This window comes from Oncorhynchus keta, chromosome 19, assembly GCF_023373465.1.
Source record: "Oncorhynchus keta strain PuntledgeMale-10-30-2019 chromosome 19, Oket_V2, whole genome shotgun sequence".
Taxonomy (NCBI): domain Eukaryota; kingdom Metazoa; phylum Chordata; class Actinopteri; order Salmoniformes; family Salmonidae; genus Oncorhynchus; species Oncorhynchus keta.
This window is the reverse complement of record NC_068439.1, coordinates 24,986,998-25,001,073: the sequence shown is the minus strand read 5'-3', so window position 1 is coordinate 25,001,073 and position 14,076 is coordinate 24,986,998. Positions and strand designations below refer to the sequence as shown.

General features: G+C 40.0%; 1 protein-coding gene across 1 annotated transcript in view; it reads right to left on the bottom strand.

The window, feature by feature from the left end:
* The window catches only part of LOC118397996 (eyes absent homolog 3-like), a 28,590-nt gene extending 14,970 nt beyond the window's left edge, over positions 1 to 13,620 (bottom strand). Inside the window, exons 1-3 of the mRNA XM_052470076.1 lie at positions 13,596 to 13,620; positions 984 to 1,080; positions 162 to 211 (exon numbers count right to left, since the gene is read on the bottom strand). Of these exons, the coding sequence (XP_052326036.1) occupies positions 162 to 211; positions 984 to 1,043 (110 nt within the window). The 5' untranslated portion in view covers positions 1,044 to 1,080; positions 13,596 to 13,620. The remainder of the gene's footprint in view (positions 1 to 161; positions 212 to 983; positions 1,081 to 13,595) is intronic.
* Between the last annotated feature and the right edge of the window lie 456 nt (positions 13,621 to 14,076).

Here is a 14,076-nt window from a genome sequence, read left to right as displayed (position 1 = left end):
TTCTAGTATATGTGAGAATGCTGAAAAAGCTGACAGACCCTCTCAAATGTCTGCTCTTTCAGTCACCTATTATCAGAACATAGATCTCATTCATCCGAAGTGGCTTTCTAGAGACAAAAATGGGCCATGTTAAAAAGCATGTTAGAAATAAACAAACTGACCGTGGCTCTTTATCCAGTCCAACGTTGAGCTCATGCCTTGCCTTCTTGATCTGTGAAAGTAAAACACACATGAATGACATGTTAACCGTTCTTTAAGTCTTAAAACACTTAGAAACAAATTACGACAGTCAATCAGGTATTGTCAACTTTAGTGTCTTGCAAGTTGTGAAGTGATGTTAAAGGGAAATCTACTCAAAAACCCAACATTGCCACAAATTCTGTCAACAAGAAGTAGATTACAAATCTTTTCCGAGATGTGAGAATTAACTTGCTATCTGTAGTACTGTATAGATTTGGAATCGTGACATTACGTACTTGAGGAAAATAGGCACGTTTCGACATATTCCTTCAATCATTGGATTCCTATCTCCTTTCTATAATATCTCTGGCAACAGCACCATGCAATGCGCACTGGACTGAAGAGGCAGACTAATTGGAAAAATGTGCTAGACCCTCAGTTAAATTACACCTTTCTTGAGGTAGGAATGTAGTAAAAATATGATCAAAGGCTCATTCGAGGAGATATCCTCCCGAGTTATGACATTGGCCTGTATTGAAATCTGACATGTATGATAGATGTTTTCTTGATCCAAAAGTGATATTCCTATTATCTTTCAGTGTAGTGAGACTTTATCACGGTGCTACGTCATACCGGCAGGATTTCTGCCTGCTTGAACACCAATAACTCAGATACCCATGAAAAAACATGAAATGACCCAGGGAATCAATAGAAAATCCCGCAGAGACGCAAAATAAACAAATGTAACATTCAAAAATCGGTGAGCCACTCCTTTAAGATGAATGTCTTGAGACTCAACTCACCGGCAGTTCAGGCAGGTCCTGCAAGTCATCCATGTCTGCTGAGCCACGTCCTCCTGACATATCTTCACTCTCTTCGTCTGGGGAGGCTGTCCGGACACTGCTTCACACAAACACGGTATGCCCAGGGTGAGTGGACAGGACCACTGGTTTAAGTAGCCAGCTATGATCCCCTCCCCCCTGACGCATCTCCGGGTGCCCCCCGCCCACCCTACTATTGTAGGAGTTGATCAACAGTGAGGCGTGATGTCGCCTACTGGGGAAGAAGTGATGCACGGTCGGCCTAATCTACCGCAGGGGAGCGGCAGGTGAGGCACGTGCACCGTGGCCCCACCACTCCGGTGTTTACAGTTGGATTAAGGGGAGCGTGCCTCCTTACATGACCTAGCCTACATTTGAGGAAATGTATTCTCTGCGGATTATATGAGCGGCATTAGGTGTTCAGGTGCAAGCTGTCGTATCAATAGGTGGTCCACTGGATAAGATCTAACCTAATTTTCAGCCACCGGCCGCCCCCTTTAGCCTCCTCTCGGTGTGCCCTGGCCATAGAGCCCTGATCTAACTGGCATTTGCGGGAAGAGAAGGGAGAAAATAGTATTTTAGAATTTCCCACCTGACCTAATTTATCAGACACTTGTTAAAGAAAACCGTGCACATGAACAGGATGCCAGCCACCTGAATTATAGACATAAATCGAGGCACGTGTCCCAAAAACATTTACACAACTCTTCCTAGTAAAACGGACCACTACATATTTTTTAGGAACCATTTTTGTACACCATGCAGCTTACGTCAGATCATCTTGCAACTTTCTCTGTAAAGCTTTTGTCAAGTTCATATATTCTACAATTAGTTTCTCTTTTCATTGTCAGTAGGCCCATCCATTTTCAGCATTGATATCCATAACATCTAAGTGTTGATATTGATGGCTCATAGCTTCAGAAGTTTCTGCATTCACCACATTGTGTGCACTTGTTCTGAGATTTATTTTTCAGACTTTTACTGAAGCAATTGTTGACATTGAAAATGTGTTTTAGCTAAGATACACTTAGAAAATTCACACTAAAATGTATTTCTCATATGTAGCAGTACTGTTCTTAATTTCAGATAAACACTTCTCTTTCAATCAACAATCTTTTAAAATAGTCCTGGGAGTGTATTTTTCTAATTAAAGTGACCCAAAACATACGGATTTCATCCAGTGTCCTGAAAAGTGGATTAGTACTTGTATCATTTGCATATTTTGTATGCAAACAGTATCAGAAAAATTATAATACAATTTTTTTTTTTTAAATATTTGTGTTAGATTATAAATCAGTTTTATAGCATTCTTAGTATGAATAATTGTCTTTATATATCCTTAGAGATTCATTTCAATTATTTTATATATCCTTATCAATTTCAATGATAAATTCAAGCTCTTTGTGTATGAGAAGTAATTATTTAGTGGCCTGCAGTAATGTGTACTCCCTATAACTCAAGGCCTCTCCTGACTGATAAGAAGTTATGTGATATGCAGAGAAATCCTGGGTGATGGAAGATTACTGAAGTGCATATTTGTGAAAAGGAAGGGGCAAGAGCTAAGGGTGTAAGTGGACACTGCACTGCACGTATGTTGTTTTCACAGTCTTATGTCCAACAATTAAATGTTTATTTTTTTAATTGCTCAGAAAATTTTGGGTTTGAAATAAAACCATAACCAAATTCACCCCACATGTTGGGGAACCCTGGTGTTTACCTTCTATTGGTTAAGGTTCATTTGGATATATCAAAACGAGAAGAACAAAACTATTTAGGTTGTGGTGCCTTGCATCAGGGATGCCAACTGGTAAGAAGGGCCCAAAAAGGTGACACTTTCCCTCCCCCCACTGAAACATACAAAAAAAATCCCTGCTTAGGAGAAAATGCAGGTTAACTAATTAAAACAAAGAAAATGACCTACATGATCAGCTTGGGTGTAAGAGTGGTTGACGTGAACCTAACTCACAGCTAAAATAATGTAAAGAAAGCAATCCAATGTTATTTGTCGTCTCGTCTTTACTGCAAATGACACTGACGTCTTGAGTAAAAAAAAAAACAATACACTAATATTGCTGTTAGCCACGACAGCCTTTATAATAGAATGCTTGTGACCACACACATAAATATTGCACTTGGGGAAAAGGACATCTCAAGTAGAAATAGAATGAAACAGGCATTCTATTTTTGCTCTATTATAGTGGCCACTATATACATCGATTAAGTGCACAAGCCTACATGTGTGCAAAAATAACATTCACTGAGTAAAAAAATAAATAATCCCCCCTCTCACTCACACGTGTTACTGTCAAGTTCAACACAACAAAAGCAATATCTTTGGGCTACACTGCACATTATTACAATGTACACTTTCTGCCTGTGGACATCTGTTCTACAATGTGCCAGCAAAAGTGAGAAAGGGGGAAAGTGTGTGGTGTTCCTTTCACCTCTATAGTGGCATCCAGGTTAAACCAGGCCCAGCTCCAGCTACACTTGATCCCTGAATCCACTTGTTTAACAAGCAATGCCTCATTTTCAACTAATTCTCTCATTCTGAAAATTAACCACATACTGTAGAGGGAAAACATTAGTGAACAGATAGTGGTTAGTTTGATAGCTAGTTAATATTCACACAGATTGACGGGGTCCAGTAAGCAACTAACGCATTACAACTTTGAGGAACTGTGTTTTGCTGAAAATCTCCAAACACACATCACTCGTTCGCTTACAGCCAGTAGTCATCCAAAGCCCCCCCACCCCCAAACTTATCTCATCGGATCTACACGAATCACGTAGGTCACCTATTTTGGATTCAAAACGGCGAAAGAAGGAAAAACATCTCTGTAGCACTCCACCAATCAGGCCTTTATGGTAGAGTGGCCAGACAGAAGCCACATGACACCACACTTGGTGTGTGCCAAAAGGCACCTAAAGACTCCCAGACCATGAGAAACAAGATTCTCTGGTCTGATGAAACCAAGACTGAACTCTTTGACCTGAATTCCAAGCTACACGTCTGGAGGAAACCTGGCACCATCCCTACGCTCAGGACCTCTGACTGAGCGTAGGACAACAACCCTTGGCACACAGCGCAGGAGTGGCTTCGGGACAAGTGTCAGTGTCCTTGAGTGGCCCAGCCAGAGCCCGGACTTGAACATCTTTGGAGAGACCTGAAAATAGTTGTGTAGCGAAGTCCCCCATCCAACCTGACATAGTTTGAGATAATCTGAAGAGAAGAATGGGGAAAACTCCAAATACAGATGTGCCAAGCTGCAGCATCATACCCAAGAATAATCAAGGCTGTAATCACTGCCAAAGGTAAAGTTCTGAATACTTATGTAAATGTGACATTTCAGAGAGAGATGTGTGTGTGTATATATATATATATATATACACACATTTTCCTCCCGAGTGGCGCAGTGATCTAAGTTGTGATATTGCAGTGACGCCTCTATTGCATGCTCTAGCATCACTACAGGCGTCACTACAGACCCGGGTTCAATCCCAGGCTGTATCACAACCGGCCGTGATTGGGAGTCCCATAGGGCGGCTCACAATTGGCCCAGTGTCGTCCAGGTTAAGGGAAGGTTTGGTCAGGGGGACTTTACTTGGCTCATCGCTCTCTAGCAACACCTTGTGGCGGGCCGGGCGCACCTCAGTCATCAGTTGAACTGTTTTCTCCGACACATTGGTGCTAGCATCCGGGTTAAGCAGGCAGGTGTTAAGAAGATCGGTTTGGCAGGTCATGTTTTGGAGGACGCATGACCCGACATTTGCCTCCTGAGCCCGTTCGGGAGTTGCAGCGATGAGAAGATCGAAATTGGGGAGAAAAATGGGGGTAAAAAAATGCAACAAGTGGAAACATTTCTAAAAACTTGCTTTTGCTTTGTCCTTATGGGGTAGTGTGTGTAAATTGAGGGGGGAGGGCAATTTAATAAGGCTAGGATTGCACATTTTTGGGAATATTCAGAGGTGGAAACTTTCCATGGGAATTAATGGGAATATATGCAAATTAATATTAACACCATTTAAATGTAAATGCTTTAAAAAAATATTTACAATATCATATGGAGACAGAAACATAAACCTAAGTAGACCATTGCAAATGATTAAATCCTGCAAATTATTAAATCCTTCCCCAAAAAAATCGATTTAGTTACAAATTTAACCTTTAAATGAGTTGACTCTTCACATGGGATGATTTCACTGAACAATATTGAACAATCCCCAATGATTCATCGCATCTCTCAAAACCATTTTCAACATACATACATTTCAACATAAACTAATAGTCTAGAAACTAAAGCTTGTTGTCTTCCTCTCAGGCGTCCATGTCTTCTAGACTTCCTCAATGTCAAACTCTTAAACATCAGACTGAGGCCTCATCTTCACTATGACTTTCCAACCTTGTGGAGGATGGCTTGTTGTCAGGCTCAAAAAGCCTCAAATTTCCCTGGATGGCCACCAATTTTTCAACCCTTGTATTGGTCAGCCTGTTGTGTGCTCTGGTGTGGACCAGTTGTGCTCTGAGGCGGCTGATATCAGTGGGATTTGGAGGATGATGGAGGCAACAGGCGAAAGAGTCTCTGATCCACAAAGTCCCTTCCATCAGGTGGCATATTCCATCTCCATCCCAAAGCCCTTGCTTGGAAGTGTACCTCGTAAGACTGCCGAGAACCTTGCCCTCATCCAGGCCAAGGTGGAGAGACATGGTAGTGATGACACCATAGGCCTTGATCTCTGAACCAGACTGGATGCACTTGCCAGCATACTTGGGGTTCAACATGTACGCTGCAGCGTGTATGGGCTTCAGGCAGAAGCGTTCATGCTTTTTGATGCATTTCAGAACTGCAGTTTCCTCTGCTTGGAGCAACAGTGAAGTGGGCAGGGCAGTACGGATTTCTTCTTTTACATCTGCAAGCAGAGTTTGAACATCAGACAGGATGGCATCGTCTCCCTCAATCCGTGCAATGGCTACTGCTATAGGTTTCAGGCTGCTTACCACTCTCCCCCAAAATACATCATCCTGGAGGATCCTCTTGATGGGGCTGTCCATATCGGCAGATTGTGATATGGTCATTTCTTGCAGAGACTCCTTCCCCTCCAGGAGACTGTAAAACATGATGACAACACCAACCCAACAGGTGTTGCTGGGCAAATCCAATGTGATACTCTTATTCTTCTCACTAAGCTTGGTGAGGTAGATTGCTGCTATAACTTGATGACCCTTCACATACCTAACCATGTCCTTGTCTCTCTTGTAGTGTTTCTATTGTTTTCAGTGCCATGGTGTCCTTGAGGAGCAGATTCAATGCATGAGCAGCACAGCCAATGGGTGTGACATGAGGGTAGGTCTCCTCCACTTCAGACCAAGCAGCCTTCATGTTAGCAGCATTGTCTGTCACCAGTGCAAATACCTTCTATGGTCCAAGGTCATTGATGACTGCCTTCAGCTCATCTGCAATGTAGAGACCGGCGTGTCTGTGCCCTTGTAGAATACTGGTTGAGGGGTGGAGATGTAGTTAATTGTTCAGTGCCCACGAACATTCGACCACCCATCAGAGATGATTCCAATACAGTCTGCTTTCTCTATGATTTGCTTGACCTTCACTTGAACATCCAGCAAATGAGTAAGATAAAGCATGTCTGGTTGGAGGGTGCATGCTGGTTGAAGAACATTCAGAAATCTCTTCCAATACACATTGCCTGTGAGCATCAGAGGTGAACCAGTTGCATATACAACTCGAGCAAGACATTCATATCAGCATTTCTCTGACTACGTTCCTCCATTGAATAAAAAAACTCCTGATTCCAGGAGGACCATGAGCTGTTGCTATCGATAAGGTGTCTGAATCATTATTTTCACCTCGGATAGAGGTAGAGGGACTTTTGTCAGAGGTTGCTTGTTGTGAGCGGTGAGGGAACTTTATGCACTTGGCCAGATGATTCTGCACTTTTGTTGCATTCTTCACATAGGATTTGGCAAAGTATTTTCACATTTATACAGCTATTCCTTCTACATTAGCTACAGTGAAATGTCTCCATACATCAGATAGTGCCCGTGGCATTTCCCTGTAAAGATTAGAAAAAGAGAAAAAAAAGAGTTACAAAATACAATTCCATGTTAAGATAAATAGTTTAAAACAGCTTTTGTAAGATACATGTTTTAAAATGAAACATGGTAACAGGTGACTTAACACTCAGTGAGCAGGCTCAAGCAAGCTAAAACCCACATGGTAGCAAAAACTAACTAGAAGAAATTGTAAACAAGTTAGAAATTATTTAAAACACACTTTGCTGTAGGCTACTATTTCCTAGTTAACAAAAAAAATAATGTACGTCATACAAAATATATTCACCCCACCCAGTATTGTAATCAAAACTTACCAGAAAGCATGTAGTCCTTGGCCCAGACAGTGTAGTAGTGTGGGCTCAATAGCATCTCATTAGTGTGCAAGATCTTGAGCATCAGCTGTACACGTGATGGAAGAATGCACTGTGCATGCATAGGGTTGCAATTCCATTGAATTGGGGATAGTTTAACCAAAATATGCCACAAGACCTAGAATTGCCTTGTGCATCCCACAAAAAAAATGCACTGTTATAAGCTTAACTTCCCATGGAGAAATTCTGGAAATTTACTGTAAAGTTTCAGACACTTTGCAACCCTAAAATAAGGCTGTAACATAACAAAATGTAGAAAAAGTCAAGGGGTCTGAATACTTTCTGAATGCACTATACACTCCCCCCAAGGGGTACTATAGACACACATTAAAAGTTACATTTTATATTGTGCATTATGAGACAGTAAAGTTGTGATATTGCATGCAAATGTAACATCCATAATGCTAGAACTGCCCAGTAGTACTAAGATCAAAAGGCAAAGCTGAAGAATTCAAATGAGAGCACCTTTGACTAAAAAAGTAAAAAATATCCCTGTCATTCGCAGTGCAGTGTAAACTTCTAAAATGTTAAATACGAATTTAATCTGATGGTTTAAAGATTTGCAAACAGCCCTGGCATTTTCTATTGAATATAGGCATATTATGAATCTGGCCTTTATAATCTAATACAGTGTTAAGATCTGGCTTGTGAGACTATTGTGAACCCAATGCAATCTCGGTTGTCCTGACAACCATACAAAAGCTCGAGCTACTCACGGCACCTGCTGTCGACATAGGTAACCTGCTGTACTGTACACAGTGATCAGCTGATGTTACCCTATGGTGTTTCCAGTTCTCAGAACCGTCATTAAACTTCTAGCCAGCTGAATCACAACACACACAGGCACTGTAGTATGCTTTTACCTGCTCCACAGACACTGAGGTATGAATCTTTATTTATTTATTTATTATTATTTTTAAATAGGCTATACTGTAGTCTACTTCAGATATCATTAACTAGATTCAGCTGTGGGTGGATTTCTTTGTTGAGCGGATAGTCACGGGGCAAGAACATAATTACAAATACAAATGTTGGGCTAAAAGAAAATAATTTCAAGCTTTGCTTACATTTGTATATGATACTTGGGCTCAGATTTCTCAAGTTAAAATACATTTTTTCCCTGGTGTTTTTAGTCTTATGTCCAACAATGAAAATGTAACTATTAAAATTGGGATGTCTCTGTGCTGCCTATGAGTATTGTCTTGATAAGCAAACATTGTGTGTATGATGATCTTACTGTTATTATTGCCTCCTCTAATAAGACATTGTGACATTTACAGGAGCACTGTGCTGATTTGACTTAACCTTTGTCCAGGAAAACCGGCCCTACAGTGCTTTCAGAAAGTATTCACACCCCTTGACGTTTTCTACGTTTTGTGTCACTGGCCTACACACAATAAACCATAATGTCAAAGTGGAATTATGATTAGGAATTTTTACAAATTAATTAGAAATAAAAAGCTGAAATGTCTACAAGTATTTTACCCCTTTGTTATGGCAAGCATAAATAAGTTCACTATCACTGTGTGTAATAGTGTTTAACTCATCTCTGTATGGTCCCTCAGTGGAGCTGTGAATTGCAAACTGATGCAACCACAAAGACCAGGGAGTTGAACATTGAATAACCCTTTGAGCATGGTGAAGTTAATAATTACACGTTGAATGGTGTATCAATCAATCCAGTCACTACAAAAATACAGGTGTCTTTCCTCTCAGTTGCCTAAGAGGAAGGAAACGACAAGGATTTCACCATGAGACCAATGGTGACTTTAAAACAGAGTTTAAAAGTGCTGTGATAGGAAAAAACTGAGGATGGATCAACAATATTGTAGTTACTCCACAATACTAACTTAAATTACAAAGTGAAATGGAAGCCTGTACAGAAAAAAATATAAATAAATTCTGCATTCTGTTTGCAATAAGGAACCAAAGTAAACATGAAAAAAGTATGGCAAAGAAATTACATTTATGTCCTGATTACAAAGTGTTATGTTTGGGGTAAATTCGATACATCACGAGAACCACTCTTCATACTTTCAAGCATGGTGGCGGCTGCATCATGTTATGGGTATGCTTGTCATTGGCAAGGATTTGGGAGTTTAAGATGAAAAAATTAAAAAAAGCTAAGCACAGGCAAAATCCTAGAGGAAAACGTGGTTCAGTCTGCTTTCCACCAGATACTATGAGACAAATTCACCATTCAGCAGGACAATAACCTAAAACAAGGCTAAATCTACAATGGAGTTGCTTACCAAGACAACGTTGAATGTTCCTGAGTGGCCTAGTTACAATTTTTTTTCTTAAATAGTTGTAATGACGTTGCCCTCTTTGGGTACAGCAAGCCACATCCCCCTCTCCCTGCCTCCTTCAACTAGGCTGCTGTGGTCAGAGGAAGGTCGTAAATTCCAGAGGAGAAGACCCTGCCTCATGGCCACACAGTATAAGAGAGTGAATTTTCAGAGAGAACAAAGGAATTTCTTCCACCTCACAGAACTTGAGGTCCGAACTAATTTCATGTTCCGGAAAAGGTATAAAAGATCGGTGAAGAATCCAGCTACGAACTGGTCCGTTTGTTACAACTTGTGGAAGCTCATGGGAGACGGTGTGGCCACATTACCATAACACTGTTTATATAATAGCCTCAGATATGAGGTTTACATCTAATTGTTGTATAAGATGAATGAGTGAGTATGATACTGTTTACACAATTTTACAATGTGATGTTATATATATATATATATGCCATTTAGCAGACGCTTTTATCCAAAGCGACTTACAGTCATGTGTGCATACATTCTACGTATGGGTGGTCCCGGGAATCGAACCCACTACCCTGGCGTTACAAGCGCCATGCTCTACCAACTGTGCTGGACTGTTTAATGAAGGAAACTCCAATTCCCTTTTGAGAACTAAATCAGAGGACCGCCCCTAAGCCCAGTTAGGGTCAGGCATCCTGGGACAGCCCCTTTTCTGCAATTCCGAATAAAACCCAACCTTGAGAAATTATTACCAGACAATGTTTCTCTCAATCACGGGAGTACAAAGGTTGCAGACCATTGCTGAATCTTTTAACCATACTGCGTGGTTAAACTCTTAGACTATCGATACCAACAGAATAAGAACAAGTCTTTGATATTAATTACTAGTCTGAAGCTAGGAATTCGGCATCATTGAACGCGAAGAACGACAACCACCGAAACATCCATTCTATAACAAATGAATGAATGTCAATCTGAACTAGAGAGCGAGAGGACGAAACTCTCCAACAGAAACAAACTTTTCAACTGTGATCAAGACGACACACTGAGCGTAAATATGTATTGATTGCAATTGTTCCCGAGTGAGCAAAGGATTAGCATTTCAATTGTTATAATTATCACTCTGTAGTGACTTCTCAGCTGGCTCCCCCTTTTGTCCACCAAGCCACGATGTCGTTTTAGCCCACTAGGACACATTCCCCTATCATTTCTTGAAAACATATTTACCTTGTTTGTTTGTTTATGCATTTCTGTGAATTACTTAGTAATAAATATATGATTTAAGAGAATTGATGTATGGATGACTCATAGTGAAGACTGGGTTCGTGCAGTTAACCAACAATTTATTGGATTAAGACTAACGTGAGGAAAAGTAAATAATTCATTCATCAGAAGACTATGGATCAGATATGAAAATATCTGAAAAGTTATTTTAGGAAATGATAACTTTGTAATCTGAATATTTTCCTTGGTGCCCCGACTTCCTAGTTAATTACGGTTACATGATTAATCAGTTTGATCGCATAATACTAATTACAGAGAATCTTTGATAAAAACTAAGTCTTCAATCTAATGATAGTAAAGATACGACATAGTCTTAAAATCTATGGCAAGACTTAAAAAAAATATTGGCCGTCTAGCGATGATCAACAACCAACTTCAGAGTTTGAAGAATTTGTTAAAGAATAATGTGCAAATACTGTACAATCCAAGAATGTAAAGCTCAGAAGTTTACCTAGAAAGACTTACAGCTGTAATCACTGCCAAACGTGATTCTAACATGTATTGACTCAGGGGTGTGAATATTTATGTAAATTAGATATTTTCAATACATTTACAAACATTTCTAAAGACACGTTATTGTGTGTAAATGGGTGAAAGAGAAAATATTCAACCCATGTTGAATTCAGGCTGTAACAACACATTTTTGAATATGTCAAGGCATAGGAATACTTTCTGAAAGCACTGTATACATTTTTTATGAATAACGTTGCTCATTGAGCTGGACTTGATTCATATTAAACATAACATATAGGGCCCGTTTCCCAGAAACAGATTAGGCCTGGACCTAAAACTAGTCATGGACCAAAAAAAAAGCAAGCTCAGCATGCTTTTAGTTCAGGACCAGGCTAAATCTGTGTCAAGGAAACCAGCCCATTGAAAACTGATGTACCTTTGGATTCTGTTCTTGCTTCTTTCTGACGAGTGGACTATTGATAACAAATAATCTACTGTCTAGCTGGATCTCGATAACATCCTGCTATGGTTTCAATTAAATTATTTGAATTAAAAGCTACTCAATTATAAACTTTGACCTTCATAGTAGTAGCTAGCTAACGCAGGCAAAAGCCAATGACAAGCTGGCAGCATGCCATTATCTGTGGTGACGGTAGCTATCTGATTTTAACAACTAGTATTTACACACTAACGTTACTAGTAGCGTTCCTGTGAAATAACGTTAGCTTACAAAAAAAATTAGTCCGCCGGAAAATGTAATTAACGTACTCGGTCGAGGCAATTTGAGAAAAAACATCTAAATGGAACAAACGTGAGTCTGTTGTAGACCCAGCAGTTTCTGTTAACTGTTATCTCATGGACATGTCAAAATAAAAGTCCCACACAAGTTCTTGCTTTTACGTGTGCAGGCAGGTATGGCGCACGTGTAGGATTTTGACATGAGGTGTAGTATATTAGACTACCCAAGCTACTCTTCCCCAGATATAGCTAGGTAGGTAAGCAGAGAGGAAGTGGGTCTACAATAGACCCACGTTTGGAATGTCCGTTTAATTTGTTTTTCTCAATCCCCCTGCATAAGGACCAACACTACGGACAACAGGCAGAATACATTTAAATGTAATTATCTTCAGGCTTCCTGCGGACTATTCCGTTTTTTTACAAGATAATTATGACATCTGGTGGTAGCTGCTTTTAGTGTGTAAATACTAGCCTTGCTAACGGCAGCTATGGTGGTGGGTGTCTGAGGCTGACTTTAGACTGTCATTTCAATACGTTTTGAATGATAAGCGTGCAGATGATAGTAAAATAGCTAGCCAATTTTGCCTCCAAGGCAAATCCAAGTTAAATTATATACAAGTGAGTGGGGGGTACTAATAAGTAATTAGCATGCCCAAAACAGGTGTGCTAACGTCAACTGCTCCACACTGAATCCAACACTGGTTCCTAATTTCTATTCATCTTTATCCAGGAACTGTATACACGATTAAGTGTTGCTAGCGATGGCACGCTTACTAGAACATTCTATTTGTAGAGTGAAGGACAGCTTGTGAAGGTGAAGTCCAGTTATTGCTAGCAAATACGATGTCTAGCTAAGTTAGCCAAATTACTACGTTACTTATCCAACGGACTTTTCATTTTAGCAAACTAGGAGGAATTGAAAATCTATAGATATGGTTTTATATATTGCAATTAGCTGAGTACCGGGAACATAGCTAACTAGAACGCGTTAGCTAGCGCATAGCAAACTGCATTGTTTTTAGCTAGCTAGCCAACGCTCTCATGATGCTATGCTAGCTAACGGAGTATTACCGCAACGTGTTGGAACTTCCCTTCCAAAGTTAGAAATCGTTATCGCCCGTGGGTCTACATTGGAGTTTGTCAAACTTAACCTTACCATTGGTGTAAATGTATTTTTGCTTTAGTCGAATATCTTCGTACTGAATCCACACCGCTTTGTCTGTTCGACCACTATTTAGCAGGAAGTTTTGATTATTCATGTTACGCCGTGTGCAAGGTCCTTGCAATCCGGGATCTTTGGGACGTCACTACCCACCATTGAAGCTGAAATGTTAAATGGTTAAGGGATACTTTAGATATGTTTGCATCAAATTGACTGACTTGTCGCAGGTGCATGATGATGTATGGCACATAAACATACCATTTGCGGTTAAATTCCCATGTGATGAATAAAAAAGACAAGTTAAATGGGTTTCCATCGCATTTTAAACTCTACTAATGGTTCTCACTTTTTTTTGTTGTTGCGTTATATAGCAAGTGTGCCCACTGGTATTGGCATGTGCGCTCTAGCCAACTGCGCACATATAACATACAAAATAAGATTATTATGGATACAAGAGTGTGATTATATTGTTATTTGTCAAACGGCAGCCAAGCATTAATGATCATGTCATCAGAATAAGACCCTTGATATTTATTGGAAAGGAGCATCAAACTCATCAATCACTCATCAATCATGCAAATGTATTTGTAAAGCCCTTTTTACATCAGTTGATGTCACAAAGTGCTGTACAGAAACCCAGCCGGAAACCCCAAACAGCAAGCAATGCAGGTGTAGAAGCACCTGCATCATCATTTTGCACTTTGACCACACTGTGAAAGTCATCATAATTTATTTCATC